At 37.2% G+C, this 17,032-nt stretch overlaps 1 protein-coding gene across 3 annotated transcripts in view; it reads right to left on the bottom strand.

The window, feature by feature from the left end:
- HS2ST1 (heparan sulfate 2-O-sulfotransferase 1) overlaps positions 1-17,032 on the bottom strand; it is a 174,026-nt gene that overhangs the window by 13,427 nt on the left and 143,567 nt on the right. For all 3 annotated transcript variants that reach the window (XM_059138494.1, XM_059138495.1, XM_059138496.1), the window contains exons 3-4: positions 15,164-15,249; positions 6,240-6,378 (exon numbers count right to left, since the gene is read on the bottom strand). In XM_059138494.1, coding sequence (XP_058994477.1) covers positions 6,240-6,378; positions 15,164-15,249 — 225 coding nt within the window. The remainder of the gene's footprint in view (positions 1-6,239; positions 6,379-15,163; positions 15,250-17,032) is intronic.

The raw sequence follows: 17,032 nt of genomic DNA, 5'->3' as shown, positions 1-17,032 counted from the left end.
CTCTCTTCCCCTCCCACAAAACCCAATTCAGTACACCACAGAAACAAAAAATTATGATCAGTTTTTTCACTTAAAAACGATCTGTGTTTAGAAAGAACAATTCATTGTGAGCAAGATCCAGATGTTTTTAAAAGCATGAATATCAAAATGTTCTTTAGATTATTAGTTTAGATATTTAACTCCTAAAACTGAAGTTAAAAAAAAATGTAATCAAAATGTGATGCTTGACAGTGATGGCAATTATATTTATATTGAAATCCTTTTCTGCAAAGGATCTGGCTTTACACTTTATACAGAAAACTGAAGCTAAGAGTAAGCTCCCTGGATTTCCTGCTTGGACAAAAGCTTATCTGCATCTCTAGCCCCCTGCTGCCCTCATCTTTAAAGAGGTATTTCCTTCTCCTATCTTTGAACACCATCCTCACCGCCTTCTGAGACCTTGCTCCAACAATTTTTCTCTAGTCTATTGTATTAGGCATCACCCCTGCTCTCTTTAGATATATAATATGCCCAAGTGTCTGTCATCTTAAAGAAACATTTCCTGATGCTTTTTGTTTCTTCTAAAGCCAAACTTCTATCTCAAGAGTGGTCTTTCCTCTAGGTCTTCACTTCATTTCTCAGTTACTCCCCGACCCTTTGGATTCTAATTACATTACTTTCTCAAATATCCCTAATGACCTCCCCAGTGACAAATCTAAGGGACAGTTTTAAATCCTCAAATTGCTAACTTCTTCACAAGTGAAATTATTTTCCCATCTACTTGGACTCATCGGGTTTGCCTTCTGATTCTTTTACCGCAGGCTCCTTGTCACGCTCCTCACTCTCTGCCTACTCCTTAAAGGTTAGCATACCCCAGAGCTACATATTGGCTCCCCTTCTTTTTCATTTGGTCCTCCTTTCATATTCTAGGTCTTCCAAGTGCAATTTCATTCGATCTCTTGTTTCAATTCTCACCTATTGCTGATGACTCCCAAATCTATAATTTAGTTCAGACCTATTTTTTGAGATACAAATACAATTTTTAGTGGATACCTCCACTTACTTATACATGACTAAGAAATAATGTCCAAATTGAACTCATTATCTCTTTCTTCAACTCCATGATAACTGAGCCTTCTGTTTTCTCTCTTTTGATGAAAGGAAACACCTATGGTCCCATCAGAAACCGGGAAAGAAGACAAGTGAACGCTGACCCTGGGTTGTGCACCTTTGACTGAGATAGAGAATACTGGTCTATCTGAAGCTTTCAAATAAAAATGGGCTGTAAAGAATTATATTGCTTTCCTGTGATGCTTTTTACATATAAAATACTAACTATCCAAATAATAACTTTTTCACATGTCTTTGTGAGACACAATTGTAAAATTGATGTTCCATAAACAAACAAGGGTCAGGGGACTGTGAATTGGTAAGAATGGTGGAGGCAGAATTTTGTAAGTTAATGAGAAAATCAGGCAGCACGAAGTATGGATTTCTTCTAACCTCATTACTACGTTTTGTAAACTAATACATACTTTTAGGTAGAATATTCTAAATTCACTATAATACTTATAGCTTGTCAATAAGTCTAGTTAATTTAGAGTAAGAAATTTAAAAAAATACAAATTGGAATAGGAACTGTAATCCCAATAGCAATGAGTCCTTTCTTTTTTTTAAAAGACTTTATTTACTTATTTGACAGAAAGAGATCACAAGTAGGCAGAGAGGCAGGCAGAGAGGGAGGGGGAAGCAGGCTCCCTGCTGAGCAGAGAGCCCAACGTGGTATTTGATCCCAGGACCCTGAGATCATAACCCCAGCCAATGGCAGAGGCTTTAACCCACTGAGCCACCCACCCACCCCATGTACTTCTTAATAAACATAAACTGATTCTCCTTTAGATTGTTATTTAGAGCATGTAACTATTAACTCTTTCTAGAAATATGACCCTTTCCCCTTGGTGTTCCACTAACAAAACAACAGTTAGTAAAAAATATTTAATAATCTATAGGGCAGTTCAAAACCAAAATATTTATAAAATTAAGAAAATGTGAGTGATGAGAATTATAGGCATAGTTAATATTCCTCAGAAGCCATAATAAGTCCTACATTGAACAAAGAACTGAAGTTATTCAAATGTGCGTATCTGGCCGATATCTTCTCAAAATGAACAAAGTGTACCTGCCCCTTGGCAGAAAACAACTGACAGTGCTAGTAGCTCAGCGGTCCCCAAATGGAGCTGTTTTGACCCAGCAGGTGACATCTGGCAAGGTCTGCACACATTTTTCAGTTCTCACCACTGGGGTGTGTGGGGGGATGCTACTAGTTAGAGGTCAGGGATACTGGTTAATATCCTACGTGTACAAGCAGCCTCTTATGACAAGTTGTCTGGCCCAAAACAACAACAGTGTCGAGGCTGAGAAATCCTGTGGCAGCTGGTGACAAAAGTTAAGCTTTCAAGCAAAAATAAAAAATTTTGGAAAACTCAATCTGCCCCCATAAGTCTGACAGTTTCCCAATATGTAAAGACTTCTCTGATGAGATCAGTAGTGATATTAATGAATGTCAATTTCTGATATTGTATAAAAAAATGTGTCAACATCTGGAAGGTCCACATAACTTAGTGATGAATATATTTCCAATGGCCAATGCATGATGATATACAATTATGCTCAGTTAAAAAAATCCATTCGAAGTGTTTTAAAATATATAAATGGATTTTAATGTAGCAGAACATAAAAAGTTCACTGCTGTGGTTTCAGATTTCTTATTAGTGTGGTATTAAAGAAGAACACCCACAGTCTTCTAAAAAAGGCTCTTAAAATCCTCCGTTTTCAAATTACATATCTATGTAAACCTGGGTTTTCTTTATACATTCAACCAAAAGAACATATTCAACAGATGGATTCAATAGCAGATATGAAAATCCAACTGTCTACATTAAGCCAGATATTTTTAAAAAGTTGCAAAAATGTAAAATACAACTCTATACGTTTTGGAAAAAGGGTTATTTGCATTAAAATACATTATTTATGTTACCATATGATGGGCTTCCTACTCTTACTTTCAAATTAGTATTTTTAAAATTTCCCAGTAAACTGGTGTATTTATTGATATTGGCAAATGTCACACAAACAAAAGCTCTTTGGGGGTTCCCAATAACTTAACAGTAAACGGAGTTCTAAGACTATAAAGTTTGAGAATCACTGATTTCTCTATATAGTTCTTTAATGCTTGCCTCTGTATTATTTAATATACATTTTTTCCAGGCCCTGGACATTATATTAAGTAAACCTCCAGTCACAAATACAAAGAACAGAGTATTTGAAATCGCCATAATAAGACAAATCTTCTGTTCCTTACAGGATCAGCTGAAAGCTATCATAAGTATACATGTCCCTGAAATGTGTTTGAAATTACTGTTTGCCAGTGAAAGGAAGAAGCAGTTTAGATTATCAGGTACTGCAGTTTAAAACACAATAGTTGCCATGAGTGCTGAGCTGAATACTGCCTAATATACTTCCAAGTATCACTTAATACAATTTAATGGAAATGAAGCCAATGCAAGGAAGTATTTCCAGCCTTTGCCAGGTACTTCCTACGTCATCACAGCCACCTTTTAATCGCTCTTATCTTCAAATATGCTGCCATTTAAAAAATGTTATATGCCATTCAGTCTTATCAACTCTCTATATATGAGTTTATTAATGAATGAAAGCTCTTTCCAGTTAAAGATATGGAGTTATTTACAATAAAACAACATTATTTAACTAATGAGGTCCCAGAATGTTGCCAATACTTGTATCATGAGAAACAAGACAAATTATTAAAAATGTGTATGTTTCAATACATTTCAAGACCAAAAGGTCCATTTTGCCTATCATAAAGCAAAGTAATTGTTCTCTTTAATAAAGCATTTGTAGATGGCCCTGTCTTCATGAGAATTAATGTAATACAAAAGTATTTTGCTGATTTACTAATATCACATCTAAATAAACAGGTATATTAATATGTATTTTATAATGACATAAAACCAAAGACAAAACCAAAAACAAACCAAACCCTATCATTATCAGGGTGAAGAATGGTTAAGTCTCGAGGCTCGGAGGGCATATCTACCTAAATCTTTCAAATATGAAAGGAAAATGATGTTAAAGTATTTGCCTGAATTTTTCTGTAGGTATTGAGAATGCAACTTGGGAACATCTCTCATATACAAATGTTGGGTAGAATATTGTATTCCCTACCTCCTTTTTAAAGGGAATAGAGTGCTTAAGAGTACCTGGGTTTAAATTCCAGCTCTACCATTTACTGGTAGTACAATGCTGTACAAGGTACTTAACCTTTCTGTGCCTCAGTTTCCTTATCTGTAAAATAAAGACAATAACAGCAGCTACCTCACAGAACCATTGTACAGGCTACCTGAAAAAATACATATGAAACAGTGCTTGTTATAAATGTGAACTAATAGTGTTATATTAAGTGTTACTATTACCCAATTTCCCAAACTATATAGGTCAGCCACCACTAAACCATAGTATCCAGGACTGACAGTGACAGATGGTGCATGTAGGAACCAATGGAACTGGAAATCTTCTCTTTACCCACACTAATACTCCTTTGGTCAAAGGAGAGAGATGGATATTAACATCTATCAAGTAAAAACACTGTAAATCAAAGGGCTAAAATTAAAAAAAAAAAAAAAAAAGGAAGGAAGGAAGGACGGAAAGAAGCAAGAAGGAAGGAGGAAGGGAAGAAAGGGAAGAAGTGTTGGAGTGAATTTAGAAATAACTATCAACAAATTCTAAAGTACCAGATCACAAGAGTTGTATTACTCCATTTTTCCATTTTATAAAATGCTGTTGAATCACCATAATAACCTAAGTATACATATACATTTTAGAAGATTAACTAATACTAAGAGATCAGTAGATGCCATCCACCTCCCCCCCCAAAAAAACACAAAAGGTCTGGTCAATTATCTGTGTTTGGATCAGTACCTTGTGCCTAAAGCTTTAAGACTAAGGAAAGGAACAGCAATTTCTAGAAAAGAGAAAAAAGTAAATAAAACAAAATAAATCACCTCCTCATGTGACACACAAGGCACATAAAACTTAAGTGAAAAATTGCTGGATGTTAACTATTATATCAGGTATCTCGCATCATGATTACACAACACTTTAGGTTCAAAAGGTGCAGAATTCACTCATTCAACTCATTTGCTAAGCACTTACCAGATGAACTAGGCACTGTGCTAAACACTAGGGAAACAAGGAAGAATGAAATCTAGCCCCCGCTTCAGGAAGTTCAGAACCTCCTGGAGAAGACATATGGAAACAAATAACTCAAATACCACAAATAAATGCTTTAAAAAGGGGGTTTGAATGGAGTGCTCCAGGAGCCTTTAAAAGTATGACTAACTGCCTCTGGGGCACCAGAAAAGATTTCACTGAAGAGTTAACATCTGAGCTGGCCCTAAAAAGTGGACAATTTTCCAGAGTGAAGGAGAAACATTCTAAATATGGGGAACAACACATGTGCCCAAAGTACATGGTGACAGTAAGCATGGAGGACAGCAACACTTCTTGTGGCTGAAGCACTGGGCGTCTGAGGGAAAAGGCAGCAGGAGAAGTCAGTCTCAGATTATGTCAGACTGTGTCTCTTGTGCTTTGAGCCAACTTGTGAGCAATGGGGTCCCAGTAAAAGTGTCCCACAAGTAAAGTGACACATCAGTTTGGTTTCTCAGGAAAATAAAACTGGTGCTACTCTGGGGGATGCACTTAAAGAGAAGACAACCCAATTCTGAACCTGCTAATAAGAACGAACTCTGGGACTATTCTCATCTCATCTGAAAAATACCAGCTGCTTCAGCAAAACGGTGTTCCCAAATCGATGAGCACAAATCACAAATCAATATAAACTGCCACCATCGAGACTAAAAGAACCAAAGTACAATACACAAAACTCCTGATATGAATGAAGAATTACAACAGTCTCACAGAAAATCGTTAGGACTATAGTAAGAGAAATATTCAGCCCTGGAACCAAAGTAAAGTATCTTTTTGAAAGAACAAAAAATTATGTGTACACCAAAATATCAACTATAAGTTTTACTTTTGCTTCTTTATACTTTTGGGTTCTTTTCAAAATTTCCACAATAAGTAAGTAGTACATTAATAATAAAAAAAATTTTTAAAAACACACTGTTCATTGCAGTTGATAAACAATTATCTTTGTAAACATCCTAAAACTAAAATATTACCTTTTTGTCTCCTTGTTTTCGTCTTCTTAACCCTGGTCTATAATCATCTCCAAATCTCAGAAAGTAATAGTAAGAAACTAGCCTCTCGATAGGATCCCTTATGACATTAATGTAAATTGGCTTCTTCTTCACACCAAATCTGAAACAGAGCGAAATGTAAAAGGTAAAATCTCTATTTTCATTCTGTTTTGGGGTATCCTGAAATTAAAAGTTTGAGGTATAAATTCTATAAGGAAAGAAGAACATGAATTTATTTAAATAAACTAGAATATGTGGAGATAAGGAAATTGTTTATGATTATTTATGTTACAATACAGTACATGCCAGCACTGTTCAATACAGTGAAACAGGAAATAAGAATTTAAAAATTACTGCTGAAGATAAAGAAGAGAAGGGAAATTTGAATGAAAGACAATTTTAAATTTTACTGTCAAGAATTACATAAAACATTTTAATTTTATGTAGCAATAATTTTTCATTTCTGGCCCACCAAACCAGGCACCCGTTATCAATAGATACGTTAAATCCATACAAGTGTGACCACTAGAGTCTACCTTCTGCTATTGCTGATTTTAAAGACAAGAGCAAAAGACATTTGGTTTTCAGCACTGTTTCCTTGGGGAATGAGAAAGAAGTGAAGGAACAGAGGAGACAGAGAAGTCTTTTACTTTAGCAACCCATGCAACCCTCGGAATCGTCCAGCTGCCGCCTGTTCTAATATCCTCACTTGTTCCAGTCTTGAAACTTTTCGTGTTATCTTCACCTCTACTTTCCTTTATTCTTCATTTAGTACAGTAACCAATTGTTTAGAGTTTTCTGCTGTCAGACTTCCCCACAGATCTGACCTGTCCTCATCACTCCCTTCTTTTCCACCACCGCCCTCTCCCAAGGTGTCTTGTTGGCATCACTGCAATAACCTCATTGGTTTTCTTGCAGCGATGTCTCTCCTTTTCAATCTACCTTCCAGGCCAATCCCCAACTGATATTACTAAAACAACATTTATTAGATCATTCTTCTTAGGAACTTGGAATCACTCAACTGTTTATGTTGACATCAAACCCAAACTCCTTTGGTTTCTAATGCCTGCTGGCCTATGTCTCAGGTACCATCTTATTGACCTTACTTTACTTTTAACTGTCCTCAAAGAAGAAACCATCTGTTAGAGTTAGGCCCACCCCTTCTACTTCTCCCAGCATATAACACATTCCTATTTCTCCTTACATGACTCTGCTCATTCTGTCTTCCTTAACTAGAATGTCATTCTCATTTTTCTATTCTTTCTATTACATTAATTCATTTGAAAAATACTTTTTTGGTGCACCCAGTACATGCCTGCACTATTCTCATACTAGGAGTACAGTGGTAAGAAAAAAAAAAGACAAAATTCCTTGCCCTAGTGGAGCCAACATTCTATTTGGGGGAGACAGAACATAAAAAATAAGTAAATATGTGAGATGGTAAAAAGTACTAAGGAAAAAAAAATGATGCAGTGAAAGGGAATAGGGACTGCCAGAAGTGGGGAGTGTACACTTTGAAATAGGGATTTCCAGGCAGGCCTCTGGAAGAGAATGTTCCTGGAGATGAAACTCCAGGAGTATGAGGCCCCACCCCTTGCAAGCTGCTAACTGCCAGGCATTTTCAAGAATAGCAAGGAGATGAGCCTGGCTGCAGCAGAATCAGAAAGTGAGTAGGGAAAAGGGGTTGGGGTGGAACAAGTACAGATCAGAGGTTTACAAGCATCAGGAGGGTAGCCAGAGTCAGCAGAGAAGTGTAACGATATGGGCTGCAATGTACGAGACGGTAACTATAGTTACCAACAGTGTATTGTAAATCTGAAGTTGCTATGCAGAGTAGATTTCGAATGTTCCCACCTTAAGAACAGCAACAGGATGGTAATTGTGTGACCTGAAGGATGTGTTAACTAACCTTACAGTGCTAAACACCAAACAATACATGTGTATCAAATCATCACACTGTATACCTCAAACTCACCCAATGTATAAGTCAATACATCTCAATAAAGCAGGAGAGAAAAAAACCACCATTGGCTGCTGTTTGGGAACACAATGCAGAGGGGCAATAAAGAAGTCTTGTAAAGCCTAGGAAGCTTAGGGCTCCAGTGCTATCTGCTTTCATGGACACCTGCACCCAGGAGATACTGCTCTCAGGCAATTCCATTCATGGCTTATCCTACTAGTGTTTCTCTTGAAAGTCTTACAAGCCATCTGAGAACAGGCATAGCACTGTATACTTCTTTTATGTATTTCATAGGGCCGAGTAGACATAAATACTTGCCCGCTGATTAGTACTAATTTGAAAGATTAAAAAAAAATTAGCAATCTCTCCTATAATAGGAATCACGATAAGAAATGAGAGACCTAAGCTTCAGTTGTATGACTCTGATAAGAGACAGTTAAAGTTGCTTATTCTTTTAACCACTCTTGATATGTTCATTCATCTGTTCACAGAAACCTTCAATTTTAGCTCACAGCTTATAACTTAAATTTCCTTTCTTACTAAAATCTTTTTCCAAAGGCACTAAAAAACATATAGCTAAACTAACCAATTTCACATTTCCCCATTACTTCTGCCCACTGCAATCAATGTCTTATACTCAGCAGGCACTCTATAAATGTTTTCTACTTGGTTCTTAAGCAAATGAGCAGTGAAAAGAGAGAGTATAGAAGAGAAAAAGCAAGGTGCCTGGATAACTCGATTCTTTCAGCCTCTGAATTACTGAAAATTAACGAACCGGGAAATTCCTAATTTACAAATACATTATATTCTATAAGAACCATTTGTGTGTGAGAAGGGGTCAGCGGTCTTCTAGCTCTTTTCTCACCACTAAGTGACTCAAAGTCACTAAAATTCTGTGTATATAATGAAATACTGCAAACTACAGAAAGTCCCCTTGTCAAACATCATTGTATTAAAGCTGTGAGTTGGTTGATCAGAATAGGTATGCATTTTTTTCACTCAACTCAAAACCGATAATGCAGTAAACAATTTTCTCACAAGTTTTTAAAAGAGGAAGCAGTATCATTGCCAAATATATGGCACTGCCACCTTAGACATTACAGTAGAAGCTCCATGAGGGCAGGGACTGCTTCCCTCTTATTCATGGCTTTATCATTAGTGTCCAGCACAGTGCCAGGCACACAGGTGTCAAATATCACAGAATGAGTTGAATAGACTGCTGGGAAGTAACCACTTAGGCAGCCTTTCTGTAGGACAGAGTACTCAGCAGCAAGAGGAGCCAGGGTCGGGGGGGGGCGGAGGGAGACATCAGAAATATACAGTTGAGGGGCACCTGGGTGGCTCAGTTGCTTGAGCTCTGGACTCTTGGTTTCAACTTGGGTTGTGATCTCGGGGTCGTGACATCAAGCCCCGTGTAAGGTACCACGCTCAGTGTGGCATCTGCTTCAGATTCTCTGTCTCCCTCTCCTTCTGCCCTTCCCACTCATGCTCTTTCTCTCTCTCAAATCAATCAGTCTTGAGAAGAGATGAGAAGAGAAAAAGAGAAGAAAAACAAAAACACATTTGCTACCTTAACTGAGAGAGTGGAGAGTCTTAATACTAGGTAGTTACAAGGAGGGGAAAGCACAGGATGATGGGAGAATGACTCCAACCTTAAAACTGTGAGACTGCCTGGGAACCCCTTTACCATCTCCATTAGCTAGTGACTACCTCGAGTCATTCTCTTGGGAATTACCTCCTTCCCATATAATCTCCCACCACTGCTTCCTCTTTTTTCCTCCCTACCCTCCCAAGTCCCTGACATGTGGGACAGACAGCAATTCTTACCAAGTGGCACTGAAAAGGAGATATGGCACTTTACAAAATTCTTCTTGCTGTCTGGAAATGACTTTCTGGGGCATGGCTCTGGTGGCATTTACATGTATGAAGTATGATTTGAATGAGATAACATGTATGAACTCATTCTGAAGATGGATAAGACTCTTATTTATATATTAGGGTATGGTTATATAAACATGGAGGCAAGAGATTCTAACAGAAAACAGGCATGACAAAAATAGCATCTGGGTCATTCAACTCGGCTTCTTAGGAAACAAGCATCCTTTTAGGTTTGTGGGTTTAATTCTTCTGCCAACCAGGTAGTTTTGCACAGGGAGAAAATGTTCTCTATGGTTGTGAACTCCACATTTAACCCTGGCTGGGCATCTGAGCTGTTCCTCGGGAGGGCTCAGGTAAAGAAAAGATAATCCATCTTCATTCCAGAGATATAAACTATTATTGACCTGTTAGAACATGATCTTCCTAGGAAGAGAACAGCACATTTGGTAGGAAGCTGTGATGTTCTATAAAGATTAAGAGGCAAAAAATATAATCTTAACAGCAGGTTTGTAAGAAGATATTTTAGAGACCTTATTCTTGCCACATCAGCATATGGGGTATGGCAAAGCATGGAACATGATCTAGGCTCATGTCTTTACACCTACACTCTACACAATTGGGATAAACGAGTACACGTTGAGAATGGTTAAAAGAACAAGAGTGCATACTCAGAACATTTGAATGAGACCTGGTCCTCTGACTGGACAAAGCCTACATGGAAAGTGACGAAGCTGCAAGAGGGCTGACTAACCTTTGGGAAGCACAATGCTTTGTGATTTCTGCTTCATCCTAGATTTAACCTCTCTAGGAAAGCAGCGGTCTCACTGGGGACACTGATATCTTATATATAATTACTCTGGACTGTCTTGGCCCTAAAGGGTTCAGAGAAACTGCCAAATCCTTCCCCACGTGGCAGGTTCCCGTGATCTTGTTTCAAAAACAGAGAATGACCTGTTGGTATTTGTTGGTCCCACTGGTGATGTTGTGATTTTTGCAGTAGTTATTTACCTCTTAAAAAGGGCATTCATCTATTATGCATCTGTTAGAATTGCCCAAACTTTAAAAAAGGAAAAAAAAAAAAAAGCCCTAACAATACCAAATTCTGGCAAGAATGCATGGCACCTGGAACTCTCATACACTGCTGGTGAGATTGCAAATAGCACAGCCACACGAAAAAACAGTTTTGCAGTATTTTATAGAGTTACTCTACAACCCAGCAATCCCACATTCTATACACCAAAGAGAAATGAAGACATAGGTCCACAAAAAATCTACATGCAAATGTTCTAGCAGCTGTACTCATTAGCACCAAAAGCTGGAAACAATCTGAGTACTCAGAAACTGGTGGATGGATGAAGACTGTGGTGTATCCACACAATGGAATACTGTTCCTCCAAGAACTAACCACTGATAGATGCGTACATTGGACAAATGTCAAAAGCCTTATGTTAAGTGAAAGAAGCCCAACTCAAAAGACCTGGTGACTGATCAATGTATGTGGTGAAGAAAGGGGTTATCCAAGATGATGCTAGTTTCTGGCTTTGATATCTTTTTTTTTTTTTTTTTTCTTAAGATTTTATTTATTTGACGGAGAGAGAGCAAGCGAGCAAGAGCACACCAGCAGGGGGAGCAGCAGAGGGAGAGGAAGAAGCAGGCTCCCTAATGCTGGACTCCATCCCAGAACCCTGGGATCATGACCTGAGCCGAAGGCAGACGCCTAACCGACTGAGCCACCCAGGTGCCCTCTGGCTTTGATGTCTTGGTAAAGAAAAATGGGCAAACTTCCCCAAAGGGAATAATGGGGGCAAAGACAGAGTCCTGAGCAATGCCTTATTAAGAGTTGAGAATAAGAAGGGCCAGCATGGATTCAGACAGGGAGCAGAAAACACCAGAAAGACAACGTGGTAACTGAGAGAAGACAGAATTATAAAAGAACATAACACTGCTTTGTGTGAGACATGAAACCTACTGCTTCACATACATTATCATATTTAATCCTCACAACCACCAGGAAGTAGTTATTTTAATTAGTGTCACTTCACAAATGGGGAAAAGGCAGATCTGCAGTGATGCGCCTGAAACCGCAGAGCCAGTAAGAAATGGGAGGATTTAATGGCAGATCTCCCTGCCTTGGGAGACTGCCCCTAAGCCATCTACAGCATCAGTGTTGTAGAAAGAGCTGGTCCAAGGTCAATAAAAAGGCAACTCTTGCATATTGCCTGTAATGATTACAATAACTTAAGAAATGTTTCTGTAATGTTGTGACATATTTGCTGGAAGTGAGAAAAAATGGTGCAAACACAAACTTTATTAGGCCTAAAATATTGTCGTTTTAATACTCTCTAGGGTATTTCAGACCTAGTGAAGCTTTCAGTTATGTGTTTCTTGCCTGACATATCTGCTCTTTACTGACTCACCTCAGTTGTTCTGAGAAAGACAACAGGGGTGGTATGGAGAAACCAGAATGACAGTGGTAAACACCCATATTCATTTCTGGGGATAACCACAAAGGCACACACCTGACATGCACCTGAATAAGACTGTTGTATCAAAAATAATTTTCACTGGGGGTGGAAGGCCTGGAGAGGGTGGTGGGGTTATGGACACTGGGGAGGGTACGTGCTATGGTAAGTGCTGTGAAGTGTGTAAACCTGGAGATTCACAGATGTGTACCCCTGGGGCTAAAAATACGTTATATGTTTATAAAAAAATTTTTTTTTTAAATTCAAATATCTAAGACAGATGCTGACATGTCACCCATAGGTAGCTAGATTACAGAAAATCTCAGCAGACTGACGGAAATCAGCATTCACAAAGTTTTCTTTCAGCTGAATACTACTCACTATAAAGGAAAATATGACTGAAATAAATGAAAGAGGTGTTCTAATGTTTTTATTTTGTAAAGTTTGAAATCAAAGTTGAGGTAATAGATGCTGCTGGTAAGGAGTATGAATGTAAAAAGGGAGGATGATCTGTTTATAATGAAATATAATGAACTGATAAATACAGAAAAAAATGTGGCTTCAGTGAACTGAGGATAAGAACTACAACTTATTTATTCAACTTTATATTACCTGTACTCTATGACATTTTGAAAATGTCCAATCTATACAAATTTTTTAGTGAAAAATTTCTAAATTTATGACATTAGTGATATTTGTATCATTTTAAAAACTGTGCTGTCCACCAACTGAAATGAAAACAGAGGTAATTGAACACGAAAGAGAAAAATGAAAAAGGGAACGACAAAATGTGCTTAAAAAAAAATCGGGAATAAGACTAAGTACAAAAAGCAAGACAGAACAGGAATACGAACTTGGAACAAGGAGAGGTTTCTGTTATGCTACAGTTCTGAATAAAACCAGAAAACTAGAGCCAAAACATGGCTTGAACACATATAGGTTTACAAATAAAATGTGTACTTCTTAGTGATCACTAAACCAGAAATCACTTTTCATTTTTTATTGTCTTTACCTGCTTCCTGGGTTTCTTGGGATATACTGAGTTTATATGCTTTAAGGGACGCTTTTAAGGCAACTGAAAAGCTAAGTGATTAAATATTTCTTTCACCAAATTTGATTGTTCTCTCCTGAAGGCAAGTATTTTAATGGATTCCACAAAGTACTATGGCAGTCAAGAATATGTTTTGAAGAATAAAAGTATTCTAAAAATTGGTAAGGTGATATTTCTTTCCTCTTCTTTACTCTTCACAGTTACTAGGTCTGTCAAACTAAAATTTATTTTAAAAGATACTAGTTACATCTACAATAGTTCTTGACTATATACATCAAAATACATTCTCGCTAGGTGATTTCTTTCAGATGTTTGTTTAAAATCTTGTAAAAGTCTACTGAAATTTTTCACAATACTTTTCACTTCCAAAAACACGAGACCAATTATGAAAATATTCAAAATCTTAAACATTCATGTTAGTCTTTAATAAATGAGATTAAGCTTTTCAAGAAACTTTATACTTTTCAACTGCAAGAACCCCAGCATACACCAGAGCTTCAAGTAAAAGACTTGCCAAAAGCAAAAGCACTCAATATATTATTTTAATAATGGAAACCTCAAGTATTAGAAACTAAGCTGTGTGTGGAAAAAATAAATCATTTAGGTGGAAGGATAACAGACATTCAATTGAAGGATAATGCAGCCCTGAGGGAAAATATGCATATGAATGGAGTTTATGAAATTGGTTCAGTGCCTCTGCAAAGAAAAAATAATTAATTTATTTTAAAGCTACCTATAAAATGTTTTCAATATTGCAGTATGAATTATTTACAGAAAACTGTACATCTAATTTTAAAGCTACCATTTTACTGAAATATCTTGAGTACTATGGAACTAGAAATAAAAATACATTGTTTCATGTATGTAATATCTGGGAGATTCCCCTTTAATTACATGCTCTTCAAAAAGTTACGGGTTAGTACCTAAATCAGTAATAATTCATTCAACTCTTTTTCTTTTCAAATTTAGTAAGTTAAAATAACTGGGATACCAACTTAATTTTCAAATTTGACACAGAATACTCTAGAGTTGACAAATACATGAGAGTATATTACTGTGAAATTATGACTACTAATGAAATGACTGAGGGAATATGTCTGAGCTTAAATCATTTTAAAAATACATTTTAAATATGTCTTTTAAGTTAGTAAGGCTGTTGGGGAAAAGATCTGGATTTGAAGTTTTACCATAATGCTACAAAAAAACATTCAAATGGATCCACAAAATAACCCATGTTTAGAATATTCCTCTTGCTCCCCTAAAATAAGTCACTTGCTTATACAAGACACATAAACAGAATGATAAATAACTTTAGAGTATCACCTATATTTAGTCTACTTCGAATTTCTAAAATTACTGTGACAATAATCAACTTATGAACACTAGAGGGCAGTAAAACACCAGAAGGTGTATTTAAATTACATCTCTAAATGTGGCAAAGGCAAGCCAGTACCTTTTTTTAAAAATCAGAATCATAACAATTTAATAAATATGTTTCTTTTTAGGTTGCTAAAGTATAAAGCATTCTTTAGCATGTCATTTTGGTACAACTTACTTTGCAAAATCCAAATAAGAAACATGTCCATGATAAAACCCTGGTTTCATCTCTTTCCAGGAAGTTATATTCTTTACAAAGCGTACCTAAAACAGAAGAACACACTCATTACTGAAGTTCAATATAAAAGAAAATGAAATCTGATGATAGCAAAATACTTTCCATTTAGACATTTAAAACAAATCACACCAGTTTGACAATTACAAAGCTTGAAACACAGGTTTCAACTAAGGAGAGCACAGTGTGATCTGTAATTACCAATTCATCACAGAGGGAGCTATTATCACCACACTCAGAGGAGTGAGAAAGAATCCTGAAAGAAAAAACCCACACAGTGCAATCATTACAATGCTGCACAGTAAGTAATTCACATGGGTGAGGGGAGGGTGGGTACCAACACACGACCAAGTCTGTTTTTTACTCCCAGAGATTTGTTATTCATAAAAACTCATACTTATTAACGGCTCAACAAATAAAAACAAAAAGTAATCCTCAAACCAAAATGATTACAGAAAAGATGATGATTTTCAGAGGCCTTTAAAGAATAAAGAGCAGATATCATCAGCTCATTGATAAAAAAGTATAAATATGCTGAAAAAATTTTTTTCTTAAAGCTTTTATTTATTTGACAGATCACAAGCAGGCAAAGGCAGGCAGAGGCAGGCAGAAGGCGGGGGGGGGTGGCGAGGGGAGGGGGGGCAGGGGGAGCAGAATCCCTGCTGAGCAGACAGCCTGATGCGGAGTTTGATCCCAGGACCCTGAGATCATGACCTGAGTTGAAGGCAGAGGCTTAACCCACTGAGCCACCCACCCTGCTGAAAAAAATTTTAAGAGCTGATTAATATAGAGCTTGATAAGCCTAAGTATCACTAGCTACAAAGCAGTGATATACTATTTCTCAAAGAAAAATGGCATGTATTTTTGATATGCAAATTTATGCATGATAAGCAGCAAACAGTTGAGAATGTCTTCTAGGGACTAGGTACAGTGTGGTGGTGAAGGTGGAAGGGTCGGGAGCCCACCATCCTAAACTGCACTTAAATCTTCTGCAAGCTGTGACCTCAGCCTGGAGCACAGGCCTGTGAACTGCATATTTCTGACACCTTATCAATCTTGCATTTACATTTTAGAAGAGTTAGTCACATGGAGATACACTGGACCACTTCTACCAGATTAGTCAATAAATTAATGGCAATGAATGACGATGGATGCCTCCCAGAAAAGGCCTATTGGTAGTGCAGAGCACAAAACAGTGTAGAAGTAGCCACATGTCAGAGAAGTGAGCTAGGGAAAAACAGAAAGTTCTGGGGAAATTTATTTTTTAGGGGAGGCATTAATAACTCATATACTGGGGTGCCTGGGTAGCTCAGTCGCTTGGGCTGCTGCCTTCAGCTTAAGTCACAGTCCTTCAGCTTAAGTCACAGTCCCAGGGTCCTGGTGGGAGCCTGCTTTTCTCTCTGCCTGCCGCTCCCCCTGCTTGTGCACTCTTCATCCCTGACAAATCAATCAATCAATCTTGGGGGGAAAAAAACCCCTCATATTAAGGAAAATAATAGAGTTCTTAGAAGGGAAGTTATAGAAACCTTATCTTATTATCTTATACGTACAAACACATACTCTTAAATCTGAAAATTGAACGCAGATAAAATTAAGTTGCATTTTAAAACACACAATTATATTTCAGCAGATGTTTATGATTTTTTCCCACTGGGAGAAAGAAAAAGCCAAAAAAAGTGTGATTTGAGGTTCTCATGTTCCTTCCTATCTGTTAAGGTTCCAAAGAGAATGAAAATATCAAATGGCAAATGAAAAGAAACAGAAAATTAAAATTAGATAACCTAAAAACTGAATCCTTAAAAAAAATTCACA

Source organism: Mustela lutreola, chromosome 10 (assembly GCF_030435805.1).
Source record: "Mustela lutreola isolate mMusLut2 chromosome 10, mMusLut2.pri, whole genome shotgun sequence".
NCBI lineage: Eukaryota > Metazoa > Chordata > Mammalia > Carnivora > Mustelidae > Mustela > Mustela lutreola.
This window is presented reverse-complemented; position numbering and strand designations above follow the sequence as displayed.